The 16,591-nt window shown below is 37.9% G+C and overlaps 1 protein-coding gene across 3 annotated transcripts in view; it reads right to left on the reverse strand.

Annotated features, from left to right (window-relative positions):
* The window catches only part of FHOD3 (formin homology 2 domain containing 3), a 417,165-nt gene that overhangs the window by 25,837 nt on the left and 374,737 nt on the right, over positions 1–16,591 (reverse strand). For 2 of the 3 annotated variants that reach the window (XM_037381206.1, XM_037381205.1), the window contains 2 exons: positions 7,274–7,464; positions 5,540–5,732 (listed from right to left, as the gene is read on the reverse strand). In XM_037381206.1, coding sequence (XP_037237103.1) covers positions 5,540–5,732; positions 7,274–7,464 — 384 coding nt within the window. Of the gene's footprint in view, positions 1–153; positions 184–5,539; positions 5,733–7,273; positions 7,465–16,591 lie in introns of all 3 variants that reach the window. The other variant, XM_037381207.1, reaches the window with a different exon arrangement.

Genomic DNA, 16,591 nt, shown 5'->3' on the forward strand with positions numbered 1-16,591 from the left:
TATGACTGAGCCAAAGAGCTACAAGAAAAATGTCATGGTTCATAGTTCCAGTTGAGCAGATGGAGTTGAGCAGTCCATAATATCTAAGTTAGAAATTATATGTCACAGCACACGGGGGACATGGAAATTACATGCTTTTTCAGAGAACCATACCTCAGCATCCTCTTCTTCATCAGTCTGCCACTGGAAACAAAGGACAGGGTGGAGAAGGACAAACAGCAAGATTTAGGAAAGACAGTATGGTCAAACCACAATGGAGTAAGAGGTAACCATGGTACTGTTTACGCAGTTATAGGAGGGCACAAAAATACAAGGTGTATAAGGAATTAATTCCTTACACAATCAGCTTGCTTTTTCTTTTTAGTTACTTGTATGTAGAACAGACTGTCCCTCTCAGTAGTGTATGTAAAAATTTCCTGATTTTTCTTAGAGAAATGACAGACTGAAACTACCCCTAACCCATCCTATTTCTCTCTGCTGAGTCATGCGGTTAGTTGTCCACTTTTTGCCTGGTGAAAATTTAGAGCACTAGGAAGGACTCCTTCTCCTTTCCCAGCTCTGTTCAGCACAGGGAGGTCCTGGCTGTTCTTTCTCCCAGTGCAGAGGTCAGCTTCTCGGCAATTCATTTTCTCCATGCTTAAGTGCTTCTTTTAATTCCTTTTCTTAAGCTGGGGGTTTTCAACTTCCAGTTTAACAGAGCACTGAAATAAAATGTTGAGTAGTTTTTGAATAAATGCTTAAAGTTTTTCAGTAGCTGCCTGATATAAGATCCTGGAAATTAGAACAATGCAATTACCCTTTGTCATTCAGGGCTTTCACCCTCTGTGACAGCAGGCATGTAAAACTATCTTGACAGTTACACTACATTAAATGCAATGGGCATACCAAAATATTGTGGAATATGGAGTGTTCTTAAATTTGGGTATTTACAGGGAATTAGCAAACTATTTAGAGATGTGTTCCAAATGCCTGGGGAATTCTCCACTGGGTTGCAAGATGCCCTGCATGGAAGGTTCCCAAAGTAAAACAAATTTTCTCAAATATTTGGTCTCCTTGTTTCCATAATTTTCAGTTTGATTGCTTATAAAGTACAAACATAGTCCAGAAATTCAATGTATTTTTTTATTTGTGTGTTTTGTTTTGTTTTTTTTAGAAGAAACATTCCATCAGTTCTACTCCCCTCCCTAGTGTTAGTAATACATATTTTTGACCTTATCTCCATCTCAGCTATGATTTCTGTCTGGGATTGATACATTCTGTTCCAGAAACATTCATCATTAAAAATGAAAGCCTGATTTACTTTGGCCCTCAGCTTAGTTTCAGCACAATCTCCGTAAGAACATTAGCTGTGAGAGCGCTGAGCAGCACATTAACATTACTTTTTAAGGGTATGTTTTATTCAAAGAGTGAGATGCTTATTTTTCTTTGGCCACAGTGGCACTGACCGAAAGACAGGCAGATGTTTTTCAGAGTGACCTTGGCAGGTATGTTGCCTTTACATTAAAAAGGTCCACTTGGATTTTTCCATCCCCTGAGGGGCGAGGAGTCATGCCATAAAGCAATTCTTCTGAAGAAGGCCACTGTTCACTTCTTGGCATGAATAAGAAAAAGAAAGGAGAAGAATGGGAAGCAAGAATATACTTGTATTCTAATCCATATGTACATGTATCTACTAAATAAAAGACAGGAGGAGAAAAAATTAAGCTAAACAATATGCAAAAGGCACTCAGGAAAAGGTGAAATAGAAGAGTACACACATTACAAAGAATGTGCTACAAATAAAAGTGTATTCTATTATCACTTTACATCAAGCTAGACTTTTAAAGGGGAAGTCCCAGTTGCTGGCCTTCGTGCCCATTTAATCTAGCTAAAAGTGATTTGCTGTGGACTTACTTTAAGGGCAACATACTCCTCTCTCTTTGACTTTGCTCATCTCCAGTACCCGGGGCATTACCATTTCCCTTCCTCCAGCTCTGGGTGGGCTTACACCTAGAACCTCTGTCCTTCTACATCTAAAGCTGCTCCAGTGCACAGGAGGAGCAGTTCACCATCCCCATCATGTTTACATGTCTGGAGACCCATTTGCCCCAGCAAATACTAACAGGTGTCAAAGTAGCAAAATAAATAAATCAATTTTTTGTTTCACAAGGGAATCTACCCTCACCTAGACAGGTAAATTCTGCCTTTTATTTCCTTCTTCCTTTCATCATTATAAATACACCAAGAAATATTAATAAATCAGGAAAACTTTAACATGTAATATTACCAAAATACACTGAAAGAATATTGCTCTACTAAATACCTCCTAAAGGCAAAATATGTTAATTTTAGGAAAGAAAGTTTGCCTGATTCTCCTTGCATCCAATATTGGATGTTGCAGAGCAATCTGAGATCTCCCTCCCTCCTGCCTTCACATTTTTCCTTTAGGCTAGCATTTCTATGTGGTGGATTTGCTATTTCAAAATATTATTTCTATTACATAGCAATTTTGGAATTGAAACTCTTAAGTATCGTAAAAAGCAGAGCTTCATAAATCTGAGACAGATGCTTATATTACCTACTGTTATTAAAAATCCTTAAAATCTCAGATTTGTATCTATAATTGCATTTCTTCCCTGTTTTGCTTGCTTGTTATTTTTAGAATGCCTGAAATGAGAGCTATCACTGGCTACAGCCAGATACAAGGTTACAGGGACTAGGCAATTTTCCCTGTGAAACTGTGGCAACTCACTGTTCTCCTTTTTTTCTCCTTGCCCCTCCTCCATCTTTCTCTTTCTTGTAGATGACATTCACCAAGATTTAAACTGACAGTGCTCAGTCCACTTCAGCTATTAAAGAACATATAAACATAAAGATCTCTGCCATAAAAGGCTGAAAAAAAGGCTGGAAATATTTCTCATCTTGTCTCTCAGCCCTACTCTATGCGAGCATATGCTGAAGCTGATGCAAGTTCTCCATGCAAAGAGCCAGCAGACTCTCTCCAAACAAAGAGCCAGCACCCCTCTGCCTTCCAAGTCTGCAGGGGGGACGAAGGTTTAAGAGATACGTGCCTTCTCGTTAAGAACTGGGATGGTTCTGGCTTATTCCTTTCCCATTTTTGCTAAAATCCCTCTTCCTTCTGCTGTAAGGTGATAAAAATAAGATCCTGAGGAAACTTACAAAAGGACAGGGAGATAAATATCAAATAACCGCACAATCCTTCTAGGTCTCAAAATTAAAATTCCACATGAGTATTCCTTATTAGAATTACTTTCTACAAAGACTTTCTTTCCAATGTCAAAGTCTAAAGTTTCTTCTATCATGGTTATGTAACTAGTTGGACATACTGTCAGTGCATTACTGATGTATCTTCCCTTTCCAATGCCTTTAAATATAAAGCACCAAGAAAATCAAGACCAGATACAAACCACCTCCAACACAAGACTACAATAAAACTCCCTTTTTAATAATTCTTCAAACATAAATATCTTCCATCCTGCTGACTTGGAAAGTTGTTTTGAGGTAAATCTGACTTTCAAGTTGTCAAAGGAAGCTGTGACAAATAGTGTGATGCAACTTTAATTCTGTTTTACCAGGTGCTGCAATCAAACAAATGGTAAACAAGGCCATATTACCGGGCTACAGTGAAAGACTTAGTCCTGAAATAACCAGATGGCCACATGAGCAATTTTCTTAAAGAATATTTCGATGAGGGAATTGTAAAGAACGTGGGTTTTTTACTTTAGCAGGCTTTTTGTTTTTAAGTTAACAGGACCGTTACATAGTTGTAAATCAGTGATAGCAAAAAATGCTTCCTTTCTGGGGACCTGCAAGATATTTTCAGATGAGACACTAGCTGTCAGATGGCATTTCATTCTTGTCAAATCTCAACACTATCTTGAGCTGAACAAGACATCTTCCAATAATACATTTTTCTGGAAAAGACCTAGCTGTCTCCTTTGTGGCATTTTCACAAAGTGACCATGGTCCCTGGCTCTGCTCCTCACTGACCAGCTGTCAGCCCCAGGCCTTTTCCTGGTTTGAGAGGGTCCCTTCTCCCTGCGCCCTCAGCCCGGCTGCCAGCGGTCAGGTTTCCTTTTGCCCTCGTGTTTCCTGCAGGAACAGGACACAGAGCAGCTTTCTGCCCTGCCACAGTCAGTTCGTCTGGACAGATAATGCAGAAACACTACATCATATAATAAGAAAACAGTAACTCCTTCACATCTCAGTATTGTTTAAATTAGTAAAAGTTATAGCAACTATCTGAGGAAATGAAAATTTTAATTTACCAATCTCAATGGCTAATGCTATCTTTTAGTTCCTCTAGAATATGACAGGAAAACCAAGAAACAATTGAAGAAAGTGATCTCCGTTCCCCAGTGGTAGTTTTGAAAAGTTGTCTGACTATATTATACCCTTCACATCAAATCAGAGCCTCTTCTTAACCTGATGCTAGACCAAAGGAAAATCTTTTGAGATAATACAGGCTTAACATTTTGTTTAGATGGGACAGATTTCCAAATTTAAAGAGGATATGAATGATTGTGAGTCAATGACTTAAAACCACTCTAAATTTATATCAGTCTTTAAAAAAAAAAATATATATTTATAGTTAAACTTCTTTTTTTTCTTTTCTTTGACCTGTGTTGCCTGAGCTGTAAAACTGTAATCAGCTTAGGGCTTTTCAAGCCAGAGGCAGAGGTAGCTTCATATGCAATGAACCATTCACATCTAATTGGGACTCCAGATTTGGATTTTGAGGCAGCTGGAAACTTTTATTAAGTACTGGCACTTCTTAAAACTTTATTTGGATTGAGTCAAACTACATCAACTTAAAAAAAAATAAATTCAAGGGGATTTTAAAGCTTACTATACTGACAAAACTAGATTTATTCTATTAATATGCAAACATACAGTCAAAAGGTTTGCACAGTATCATCTACTTGCAAACATAAATTTGTCTGTTCTTTCAGAACTCCAAAGCAGTCTGTTCCCATAAAATTGGCTGTTCCATGCTTTAAAGTTAAGAAGAAAACTGCTGTGTGTGTGTGTGCATATATATGCACACACACATAAAAATAGATAAAATACTAAGATTAAAGACTATAATAGAATATTCAAAGATGGAAGCAAAAATCCACTTAAATTCAGTTGTAACTACCGAAATGGCTACAATGGTTCATCACTTAAATCATGCCCTCAATTAGGAGTCTAATTTCTAATTCAGTGAGTCCATTCCTTTTCTGTATTCTTGGCTGATCAGGTACACACAGCTCCTGCTGTCCAAAAATTTATTTTGGACACTGTCTGTGCAATACACAGAGATGCTCTTTCTGGATGCTTAATTTCAGTTTATTCTCATGCTACAAACTGTTATGAAGCAAGAAATATACACAATCATGGACTTGCAAGTTTTGTCTGCCGAAAGAACAGAGTTCATTACTTACAGTAGAATAGCCTCTCAAGAATGAAAATAAAGAGTAACAACATTTCATATATGATATTCAATGAAACAAAGTTTTAAAAATCCATGCTGTGAGAGATACATTTTGCCACTTACATCTGTTATCATTTTCCCTCTGGTCTTGTTTCTTTCCCTGTGGTTAGCTCGTTTCTGTTTTTGCTGCAAAACTCGTTCCCTGGTGGTGCGGTATTCCAAAGCAAATTCGCTAATAATTTTGCAGAACTTATTGATGTTGACTTCACGTATTGCATAGGGAGGATGGCCCATAAATAACAAAAATGAGTGAAATCTGGAAAACAATGAGTTATAAATGCAAAGGGAAAAAAATCTTTATTGATGTTTTCTGGAAAAAACCCCTCCACATTTCAGTGAGTCCATTTATTACTTTATTAGCTCCCATCATTTCTTTTGTGCTACAGAATTTTCATGGATGCTTTGCATAACACTGGCATGTTTTATAATTAAAACCATGAAAGTCTAGTCTATGATAACTTCATCCTAGTCCACTTTCCCAGGCTGATGCAAGAGATAAGATGTTTATGGAACTCCATCTACTTTATATGACTAATTTGGCATGTGAATGACCAATTTCATTTCAGTTATAGAAAAAATATTTATTAAGTTTCAATGTTATTTATTTGTATTAAGCAACTTCAAAGAGGCTGTCAGGATGTTGGGGAAAGTCTAGACAAGAAGAATGCAGATTTACAGGCTAGCAAAGACAAGAAGGAAAGAATTTCTGGTTCACAAAACTGACCATAAAATTATATTATCTACCAAGAACTTTAGTTTGGGATACTCTCAGTTCAGTTTTACTGCTTCTGTGGCATTCAGAGCTTTCACACTATTTGCAGCTTTTACTATTGCTTCTATGCTGCATGATTTACAACACTGCACTGCATGTTTAAAAATGTGTGGGAATTCCTTTTAACTCCATCTACATCCCTGATGATGAGTCTTCCCATTCCTAGAAAGACACAAGATCCATTTTTGAAGAACTGCAGTAGTAGTTGCAGGATATAATAGAAAAAAGTTAGTATTTTTCTTATTTGTGCAGTGCATATGATAATCACAACAGGAACCTGGTGAATTCACTTCCCTTCCACTGCAATTGGGATTTCTGCTTGCTTAGAGCATGAAAACCAAATCAGTATTGAAACAAAAGAAGAGCCGAATCAGCTTCTCAAGTGTATATCAAAAAATTTGGGATCATTTAGAATCCAGATCCTAGTTTTGACCACAGCAATTTGGAAATTGTTCAGAAGTTGAAAAATCTCTCAAAATTTCATTAATAAAGCAGGAACACAGAAAAATTACTCAGACAACTCAAGCTACATTTGTGCATTTGTGAACCTAAAAAAAAAAAGCAGCTCAGGTATACTGCAGATTTATCATGAATATGTATATTTCAAAGCACTGCAATGACTGTTAACTCCATTGAGAACTTCATTTTTTTGCTACAGACTGTTCTTGCTTATCAGACAATAAGCCACTCCCCCTCAAAAATATTCAGAGAAGGACAGAAAATATAGCAGCTTAACCATAAAGCTGCTAGCTTTTGGGGACTAGGAGTTAAAAGTTATTGCACCTTGGGAATAAATGTTTGCCTGGATCATTGCTTCTTTTCATCAGAAATATAGTAACTTTCTGGAGTGGGGATCTTTCTTAAATGGCATCTATAATAAAGTATGCATCACATACATCATGGTAACATTACTTTCTGGAATGTGGATTAAACACTTACAAAAAACATATTTATGAAGTCATAATTTATAATTTTAGCAAGTCATTTATTATCAAGATATTGCTGTCACTAATCCAATTCTGTACCTGTTAATTATTCTTCTATGAACAATCTTCAGGATTATGATTCTTTCTGCACAGTCTTTAAGGAACTCAGACATTTTTTGCTTTAGGGCTGGCTTCATTTCATGCTTTGCTATAGCCTTAAGGTGATCCCATGATGCTTTGCACCGTCTTTCCATCTGACACAAGTTTTCCTGGAGCTGTTCAAAGTCAACCTGAAAAAACCAGGAAAGAAAAGAAAATGCAACACTAGGTGAAAACACTGCAGTAGTATCCTTGGATATCTGAACAATGCAATATACGTATAAGAAAGGGTCAATGTAGTGGCAGCACAACATTAATTTGCATTATTAATTACTGCTAAATAATTAAGAAATAGCTTTCTCTGTCACACTTTGTCTAGACATGAAATGCTAGTACGGAAAACTGAATACAAAGAAATACCCATATACATATACACTTAGACACTTGGTTTTAGTTTTGGAGGCCTAACGCCTAAAGATGAGAGATTAAAATATTGTGATGTGTTTTTTCCCTTCCTAATAATTTCATGCCTGCACCAAGCAACTTCATGACTCAGTTATTTCTGAGGTAATGCAAAACTTTCTCTTTTTCTTAATCTTTTTCTCTACTACTCGTAGCTTTTTATACCCTGTCTACTGCTCACTGTTGTACCCAGCCAACACTTCTCCCATTTAGGAAGCAGTTGGATCTATTCCCTAGCCGTGCACTGACTTGTTAACACATGATACACTTCTAATCACAAAATTCATGGGCCAGAATTTTTTAAAGCTCTATTGAAAGTAAATGTTATTTAGTGATCTCAGCACTAACTTTCATCCCTTGTCATACAGCATGAATTTGCTGGCTTGTAATAAGATCATATAATGGCTTTGAAAGCCTCTCAACACATTTAAAATAAATGACTGCATCCTACAGTCACATTCATCAGGACAGAAGCCAACACGTTCCAGAGAAGGTGAGAGAGCACTTCTCCTTTATTCATTAACCAAAAAAGGTGTTCAAATTGCAAGAGTCTATGAAGACATTCAGGATACATTGCTAACAACTGGACAAAATGCATTAATGAGCCAACCACAGCACACAACAGATGAAAAAAGTAGAACTACCCAACATATTCTTGAATTCTGAAGGAGAAATTTATTTTATAATATCACTTCACAGTTCAGGTGAACTCAAGCTATAAAATACAGACTTAACTCTCAGATTCTAAACACATCAGTGTTGGGGATGTTACAGTCTGGTACTCCAGTTAATGCCTTAACGCTAAATGAAAACCAGCACCAGACACAGGTTTTAGTTCACTCTTTTTAGCTGTGTGCGGCACCCACTGCTGAGACCTATACTGAGGACAGCCATAAGAGATGCATTATTATTAAAAAGCTCCTGGTATTCATTTGATTTGTTTTTGCTGTGATTTATAAAGTGATGAATTTTTCCTCTTCACAAGGAAATAAAAACATCCTTTGATCCGTTCTACTATTCAGAAAAGCCCTGCAGGCAGAGCAGCTGTGGGGTTTTTGTTTTCCTTATATCCATATCAATGCATATGTGTTTTTTTTTAAAAAAAGCCCTTTCCAGGTCAGTATTTTCACTGTTGATGATAAACACATTGCTTCTCTCCATAGGTGGTATATCTAAAACACACATGGAGAAAAATACTACTATTCCTATTAAGAAAGAAAAAAAAAAAAAAAAAAAAGCCAAGAGGAGGTATTTCTAGGTCTTATTAGTAAGAATAATCCAGCCTAGTTGGGGAAATCTTTCAGACCCTGAAGCAGGGAAATTAAATTTTATGACATTTTTATGACAGCTGAAAACAAAATGAGTTTTAATCTATCAAAAATCTATCAAAAAGCTCTGAGGGTCAAGCCTGTAGGGTTTCAAGAGACATATTTGGAGAACGGTATATCTGCAAGGAAAAGATGTGGCAAATTGCCCACCCCTTGAAATCTTCTAACAGCCAGTGCATTCACAAGAGTGGATAGTTCCAGCAAGGATTGGGGATGGCAGGTTGGGCTAAGGGATGCACAGGAATTTTCTGAGTGCAAACAAAAATCTCTGGAGAAGTTCTAAGGAGACCACAGCAAGAAGGAAAGAAGGATGCCACCTGAGCCATCCTGGAATAAAACCTGTAGAGCACAGGTGACTGCTCCAGCAAAAATTGTAAACTCCTAGGAGTAAAGCAAGAAATGCAATATAGGATAATGTGCCTGGGCATCCCCCACATGAAAACTGTTCTGTGCCAGCAAGAATCTGATAAACCTTCATCAAATCTGAAATGTTCTGGCTACCAGCTCTCCAGTTTGGTCAGAGTGTGGACAGAAAGGAATACACTTACAGAAAAATACCACGTGTGAAATATTAAAATTCAAAATTTTTCAGAGACAACCAGGTATCCCACCTGGTATTTCATGAAGTGTTATTTCACCAGTGCAAATTTTGAAAGTAGACACAGAATCCAATTCAGTGTGCTCTCGATCTTACATGCAAGGAGTTAAGTGAAACTCCTTCACACATAATATACCATAAAACAACCCTTTCTCCTATCCAAGGCGCAGAAACTGCCGCCCAACAGAGCACCAGGTAACAGCCTTCAGATCTTTCTGTAGTAGAAAACCAAGTAACCCAACAAAAAGGCTATCAGCCTGATGACAAGATTTTTCCTACTAAATCTTGCAGAAGTGAGATATTACACATTCAGGCTGCATTGTCTCAAAAGGAAAATTCTGAAGCTAAAAGTATTTGGACCGTCCTACCAAATGTATCAAAATGTGATAGTCTGCAGCTTTAGAGTACTATCTGCATGACATTTCAAACCACAGAAAAGAAGCTTTCCCCCTCCCTTCTTCTAGCAGCAACACTGATCTGATACTCTGTAATGGGAAACAGCATAATGTGACAAGCACAGTCACCATCACTGTATCTCCTCTCTCCTTCATTTACATACCTTACCTTTGTGTTTCTCTGCCATCCCCTTTTTTTCTTCACTGCTGGTGCTCCGATAATAAATTAGCCATAAATCTCTTAGCACAGTAAAGCCAAAGATCCACTGACCACTGATTTTCTACTGGACTCTCCCGCAATTGCAGACACTTGTACACAGAATCCAGGTGATGTTTTTTTCATAGGCTAGTGGAATATAATATCCAGGTTGCATGCCAGCAATTACTGTATTTTAAGTGTATGTATCAACTCTCACACAGACTGGCTTTCCCTGGCTATCTGAAATAGCAGTATGTATTTTTAACTGATAAAATATACCAAAATCCTATTGAACATACACGCTTATTCTGCAAAGTCTTACATTTTATAAGCCTTGTAATGTGTTGGAATATTAATCAAAAGAGACAGCTACTAATTCCCTCAATTATGAGCACCAGATTCCACTGAAAAGCAGGTTCCTAAGGAATTTGTCATCCTCAGATCCTCTACTCTCTTCACTATGAAGCCAAATGCATCATGGTCATAAAGAAGCTTTTATACTATTCTGAGTAGCAGCAGTCCAACGACAACGTGGCCAACAAGTTCCTCCATTTCATGCACATTTCTGTCATAAAACTGCAGGTATTTGCATCAATGGAAAATGTAAGTAAAATACAAATCCGTCTGAAAAGCAAAAATTTAGCCTCACTTTTACTGAGGTAGCCAACCATGAAAGATAAGCACAGTGGTCCAAACCTAGATCTAATATTTGTGCATAAATGTTTAAAAGCAGTCACCTTGCTCAGCAATATCCTTGCCAATTTCTTTTTTTTTGGTAATTTTTAGTGTTATTGTTGTTCTGTTAGGATGTGTTCTAACACTGAAAGTGTTATATACAAATGTATCAGTAACAATGGTGCTAAATGATCCCCCAACTACATGTTCCTATGATAAGGAGGACAAGAACTTGTATGGAGTAATAATGACAATTATTCAGTCTAATATGCGTAAAGGAAATGTGAAAAGGCATCATCCACAGTACCATACTACTTCCCAGACAGTCCACACAGCATTCCCAAGGCAGCATGGATTGCACCTTCTTATTTACGTGTTTATTCCCAAAACTTTATTAAGAGAATTAATGCTGCATAGTGGTAGAAAGATATGATTCCTTTTTTGGTTTTTTGGTGGTTTTTTTTTTTTTTTTCATTCTTCCTCTCTTGAAAGGAAAGATGCACCAGTTCTTGCCCAGCGGGAAAATCATGCTGGGACTAAGAAGGATTTCAGATGAGTTGCGGCTCCAGGAGATCTCAGCATAGGAGGTGCTCGGACAAGAACTGCTGTGGCATTATTTTATAACTATACTCCACTGAATAAAAGGAGCAGGAATCTGAAATGGTCATTACAGCTTTCTCCCTGGATAGCAGTGCACGGATGTTGTGTCTGGCCCCAGGATTTGGAGGGAAGTGGAAACATAAATTATTCTTCTTCCTCCTTGGTACATGTATGTGCAAAACATGTGCAGCTTGCTGGTTCTGCTTACTGTTACCTTCTGCTACAACTTTAAGAAAAATATCACCTTTTCTCCCTCAGGCAAAAGAATGAATGGTCTTAGGCTGTTATGCAAAAGAAAAATATATTTTCTTTCAGACACTATGTAATGTTTATTTTCATCTGCAAACCAATTTAGAAAAAGCAACTTTCTAAATGCTCCTTGGATGTATTTGATATCTTCCTCCTTTCTCTCACCAGTTTCCTCTCCATTCACAACCACATTATCTGAAAAGTATTCAGAACTATTTGTTACTTATCTGTGAATCTCTCACTAGGCCCACTGTTCAGTCTTCTGAAAAATGCCTTTGTAGACACTGTTGCATCAGAGTGGAGTAGCCAGAGGCAGCCTATCCAAATAGGATTTAAAGACTAGTTTATGTGATACAAGCCCTTCAGGGTCTGCCTCATTCAGGAAACCATGGCTATAAGCCACTAATGGACAACTTTAAAAATATAAAAATAATATACATTTTTCAAATTAATGCAGCACCATATTTTGCACAAAAGACACTCAGACCAAGAATAAAACCTTCCAACCACATGTCAGCAATGCCAGGACTCATTTTAATCACTTTATATCATTGTTTATTGCTTACCACTAGAGTAACAGATGACTCTGCCATAAACAACACAAAAAAGAATTCTAATAAGTTTCTCACTTCATTGGGCTGAGGATTCAATATTGCACGATACACCTACTGCCCAAATTACTTCTGCTTTCGCTGGTTTTCACCCAACTCAAAAACCACCACCACCACCAAACAGCTCAGCATGTACTTCTCTGCCCTACAGGTTCCATGAACATTGGTCCTTTAAAAGGCCTGGTTTTTTCAAGTTCAAATCCATGCCATACTTCCAATATCACCTGCTGCATATACAAGTTAAAAACTTTCTAATTAATGAAATACTAGACCATGTCTCAGTCATTCAGGCAATACATGTCAGGGAGCCTTTCTGGTCTTTGGGTTGGGATGTCATTTCTCTGTGTGGCCATAAATACTCATGGCAACACAGAAACTGGACTCTATCATTTTTTGGGAGAGAGAAGAAGGGTTGCTTTGAGGTGACATTGGGAATTAAATGCATTGCCTTAAACCTGAAGCGCCTTCTGCTATGTATTCCCTAGGGCAGCATATACAATTCCACGTATGCATTGCACAGCAAACAACTGTAGCCCCTGTGAGATAGCAGGTCATCTTTCTCCAGCATTCCCTCAGCTGGAAAGTGCGTTACACATTTCCTCTTCCAGCTAAACCTCCTCTAGTGTCTGGGCCAAGCTCCACCACTACTCGGTACAAAACCATCTTAAAATCAAAGATGCTGCTCCTGATGATACTCATGTTTCCTACCTCCTGTATTTATATTCAGCCCTTGAAAAGGGTCAAAAATGTCACAACTGGATTGAAGTAAAAAAACGCAAAACAAATAAATGAAGGGAAACTGGTGAAGCTGAGGTTTCTGCTTAAAAAGCACTTCTTTTCAGAATCCCTGTAAAATACCCAAAATTTTTGTTCTGAAGGCCAGTGAAAAACTTGTTGTGAAGCCTCAGTATCCTTAAGTTTTCTATTGCTTGATACTATATTTATTGTTTATTGCTGCAGCCTGTTTCTTTTAGTGGTGAACATATAAAATCCAGATATTTTGTAAGGAAGACCTAGATCTCTGCATTTTTATCCTACCCACAAGGTGCATTAAATATAAGACTGATGCTTTCACAATGACAAATGTTGCCTTAAATTAAAAATAAAGTGACTACTATTTCATACACATCATAGAAAGATATACATAATCATAGACAAAATCTCTCTTTCTTCAAAGTTCAAGAAAGTTTCTGCAGCAGACCACAGCCTAGTCTGAGCTGTTTATAATTTAGGGTCAGAACATTCATTTTCACATTATTACAGGGATGCGTTCTGGCAGGGAACATGAAATATTCCTCTTTTCCTGAGCTGGTTCAGTGCCAAAGGAAATTCTGAGAATTGCTCCTTGCAAACACACTGTCATCTGAGTGCTGTGACCTCCTGTGGCCTATGTTCAAAACTCTGCCTCCTCCCGTATTTCCACACTGGCTTGCTTGTCACTGAATGTCACAAGAATTACCCCAAGACCAATGTTAGTCTGACTTGCATGATGTTGGTCACATATTACAAGTGAAGTAGATGGCAGCTCTCAAAAGAAAGCAAAATGTAAAGGAGGTTCTGTCCAGACATTTGTAATTCTAGGCTAAGAGGTGGGATTCTGCCACAATAATTCTGGAAATGAGAGCACCTGAGTCAATCCACTAATTAAAAATTGAAGGATGGGGTGGTTACTGAAGTATGACCAGATGACCATACCTAATTATATACATCTCCACTGCATTTTAGTTCCTTAAACAATCCACAATAAACACACTAATATGGGATCTTTTTGCAGATGCTGTATGACAGTTCCCACAATCTGGGATGAAGAGGAGCAATACCAGTAAGTGGTGATGTAGGTTCCTTCAGATGGTATTCTGGCACCTGCAACACTACTTGCCAGCATTTCACCTGGAATGTTACTGAAACACCACAGTGCTGTCAGGCACATGTGCTAAACTTAATTTGCTGTCTTTCAGACAAAACCTGAAAGTCTCCTTTGCCACTGAAGATCTTTCCCCCTCGCCCCAGTCTGCCCAGCAACCAGCAGGATCTGCCTTACCCTGCTCCATCTTCACCTTTGCTCCTGCTAGCCCATGCCAGGAACTGTAGCAGCTGCAGGCACCACAAGGAATGATACAACCATAAGAAACCTTGCATTCCCCAACCACTTTTTTTGATGGAAAATAATTTGACTTTTGGCATTTACTTTTTGTTTCAAATAACATGGGGAAAGCCCACCTTAATGATAATCGCACACAAATACCTCCTATCAAGAGAGACAAAAGAAACCCCACTGAAGCAGCACAGGAAGTAGTATGATCTTCCCTACTTTTTTTTTTTTCTTCTTTCTCCTTTCACTGCTTTCCAGGTATTAAGCAGAAGCTACAGCACATCAGAAGAGCGCTTCTGTGTCAGCCATCTCCTTTCTCCCCATGCCTCCCTGCCAACTCCCTTGGAGGGCAGCTGCAGGCTTCCTTCTCCCCTGTGTACGCCTTCGACTCATCCTAAGCGTTTTCCTACCAGCAAACCTCGCCCCCTCCCCTGCATTGTTAACAGTTCCTATTGCTTACTTTTAAAAGTTGCCTGCTTCTCCGCTGCCTAGTATCCAAAACTAACCCAAGTGTCTTGCTGCAAGGGGTTAAAAAAAGCCAGAAATTTGGCATCTTGCAAGTAAATTAAACTTAGGGCGAGAAAAGGACAATTACTAATTCACTCTATGGAGCTGGCCAGCTTTCAGATGCATGGGGAAAAATATTTATGGGGTTGAGAGAGAAGATGAACGTCTGTAATAAAAATAGTTTTTTTATTCACTAACAGAGAAGATACTAGGGCTGACGTAACCCCTCCTTGCTGTACTGGTATGGAAGTTTCTAGGAATAATACTGAATTTATCTATAGAAATCTGGGGGTCTACCAGTATTAGGTACACCAGTTCTAGTACAACTCCAGTGAAAAAACAACTTAAAATATGGTGGGGTTTTTTTTTAAAAAAAAAAAAAAAGCAACCCCCCCCAAACAACCAAGTGCTTTTAATCATGGAATACTAGACAATCAGTGCCCTGCATGGTCTTATATATTTTTATACAACTACGAATACTTTTATTTATCTAGAATTCTGGTTTTTGATCATTTTTTCACTTGTTTCTGCTTTTTTTGTGATTTATGACTTTAGTCCTTCAACAAAAAGCCACAAGTTTTGCAATAACCATACCATTTTGTTTCTGGTCTTTCTAACTCCTTTCTGGTGAGGCAGCCTGTTTTCTTTATGGCTTTTTTTCATGGACTAAGGCTCAGGAAATTCTCATATGATGTGCATCTCAGGGGAAGGGGCATCTCTATTTATCTACAGGATGGAAATTGTTTAGCCTTTGTGGTTTCTGAAAGATGTTTGTAGACAAAATGGAGCTCAAAATACAGCCTAATCCACACTGAAATACTAGTTCTCCTTTCCTGTCAGCTTTCCTAAACCAAGATTTCACCTCGTCTGTGAACATTCCCTTGAAGAGGGCAGCTTGGATGGCTTCCATGTCCTAACTCTTTGATTTGTGGCAGCTAAGATCAAGTGGGAATAGAGCTTGTTACAGTAATCCATCAGTGGTATAACACATGCAGGAACATCCCAAGGAGGGAGACCTTGGGCGTCACGGGGAAGGTTAAGGCTATAATTTCTCTTAATGTGATTTTGTCTGGCCCTTTCAGAATTTTGTCCGCTTTGGGCAGGGCCACTAGATCAGCAAACCACAGACTGAAAGACTGTGTTTAATTTCACATGCTTTTAGACCTAAAAATTTTTTATAAGTGACAGCATTAGGTTAAGATTTCTTCCACTTTCTAAGACTGAAAAACAGAAGATTCACTTGAAAGCACACCATACATGGTGGTGTGGATTTTTGAAAACAAGGGCTTTTCTCTTTCACCATAAATTTTATTTTAGTGATTAACTTGGTCCCAATCTAAAAAAAAGCGAAATAATTTTTTAACAGAGAAGAAGCAGCAAATGAGAAACAAGTATATTTAAATGTTAAGAGATGAAGATTCACTCAAAGGAAAAAAAAAAAAAAACAACCCAACAAAAAAATTAAAACCTTCCAAACATGAGAAACCAACCTCAGTGAAGGCAATAAAACAGAGCTAAACATAGGCTATGCAAGAGGAAGTATAAGAGAACAGAGATGGAATCCAAAGAGCAAATATCTAAGGATATAAAACAAAAGCCACA

This window comes from Falco rusticolus, chromosome 3, assembly GCF_015220075.1.
Source record: "Falco rusticolus isolate bFalRus1 chromosome 3, bFalRus1.pri, whole genome shotgun sequence".
Classification (NCBI taxonomy): Eukaryota; Metazoa; Chordata; class Aves; order Falconiformes; family Falconidae; genus Falco; species Falco rusticolus.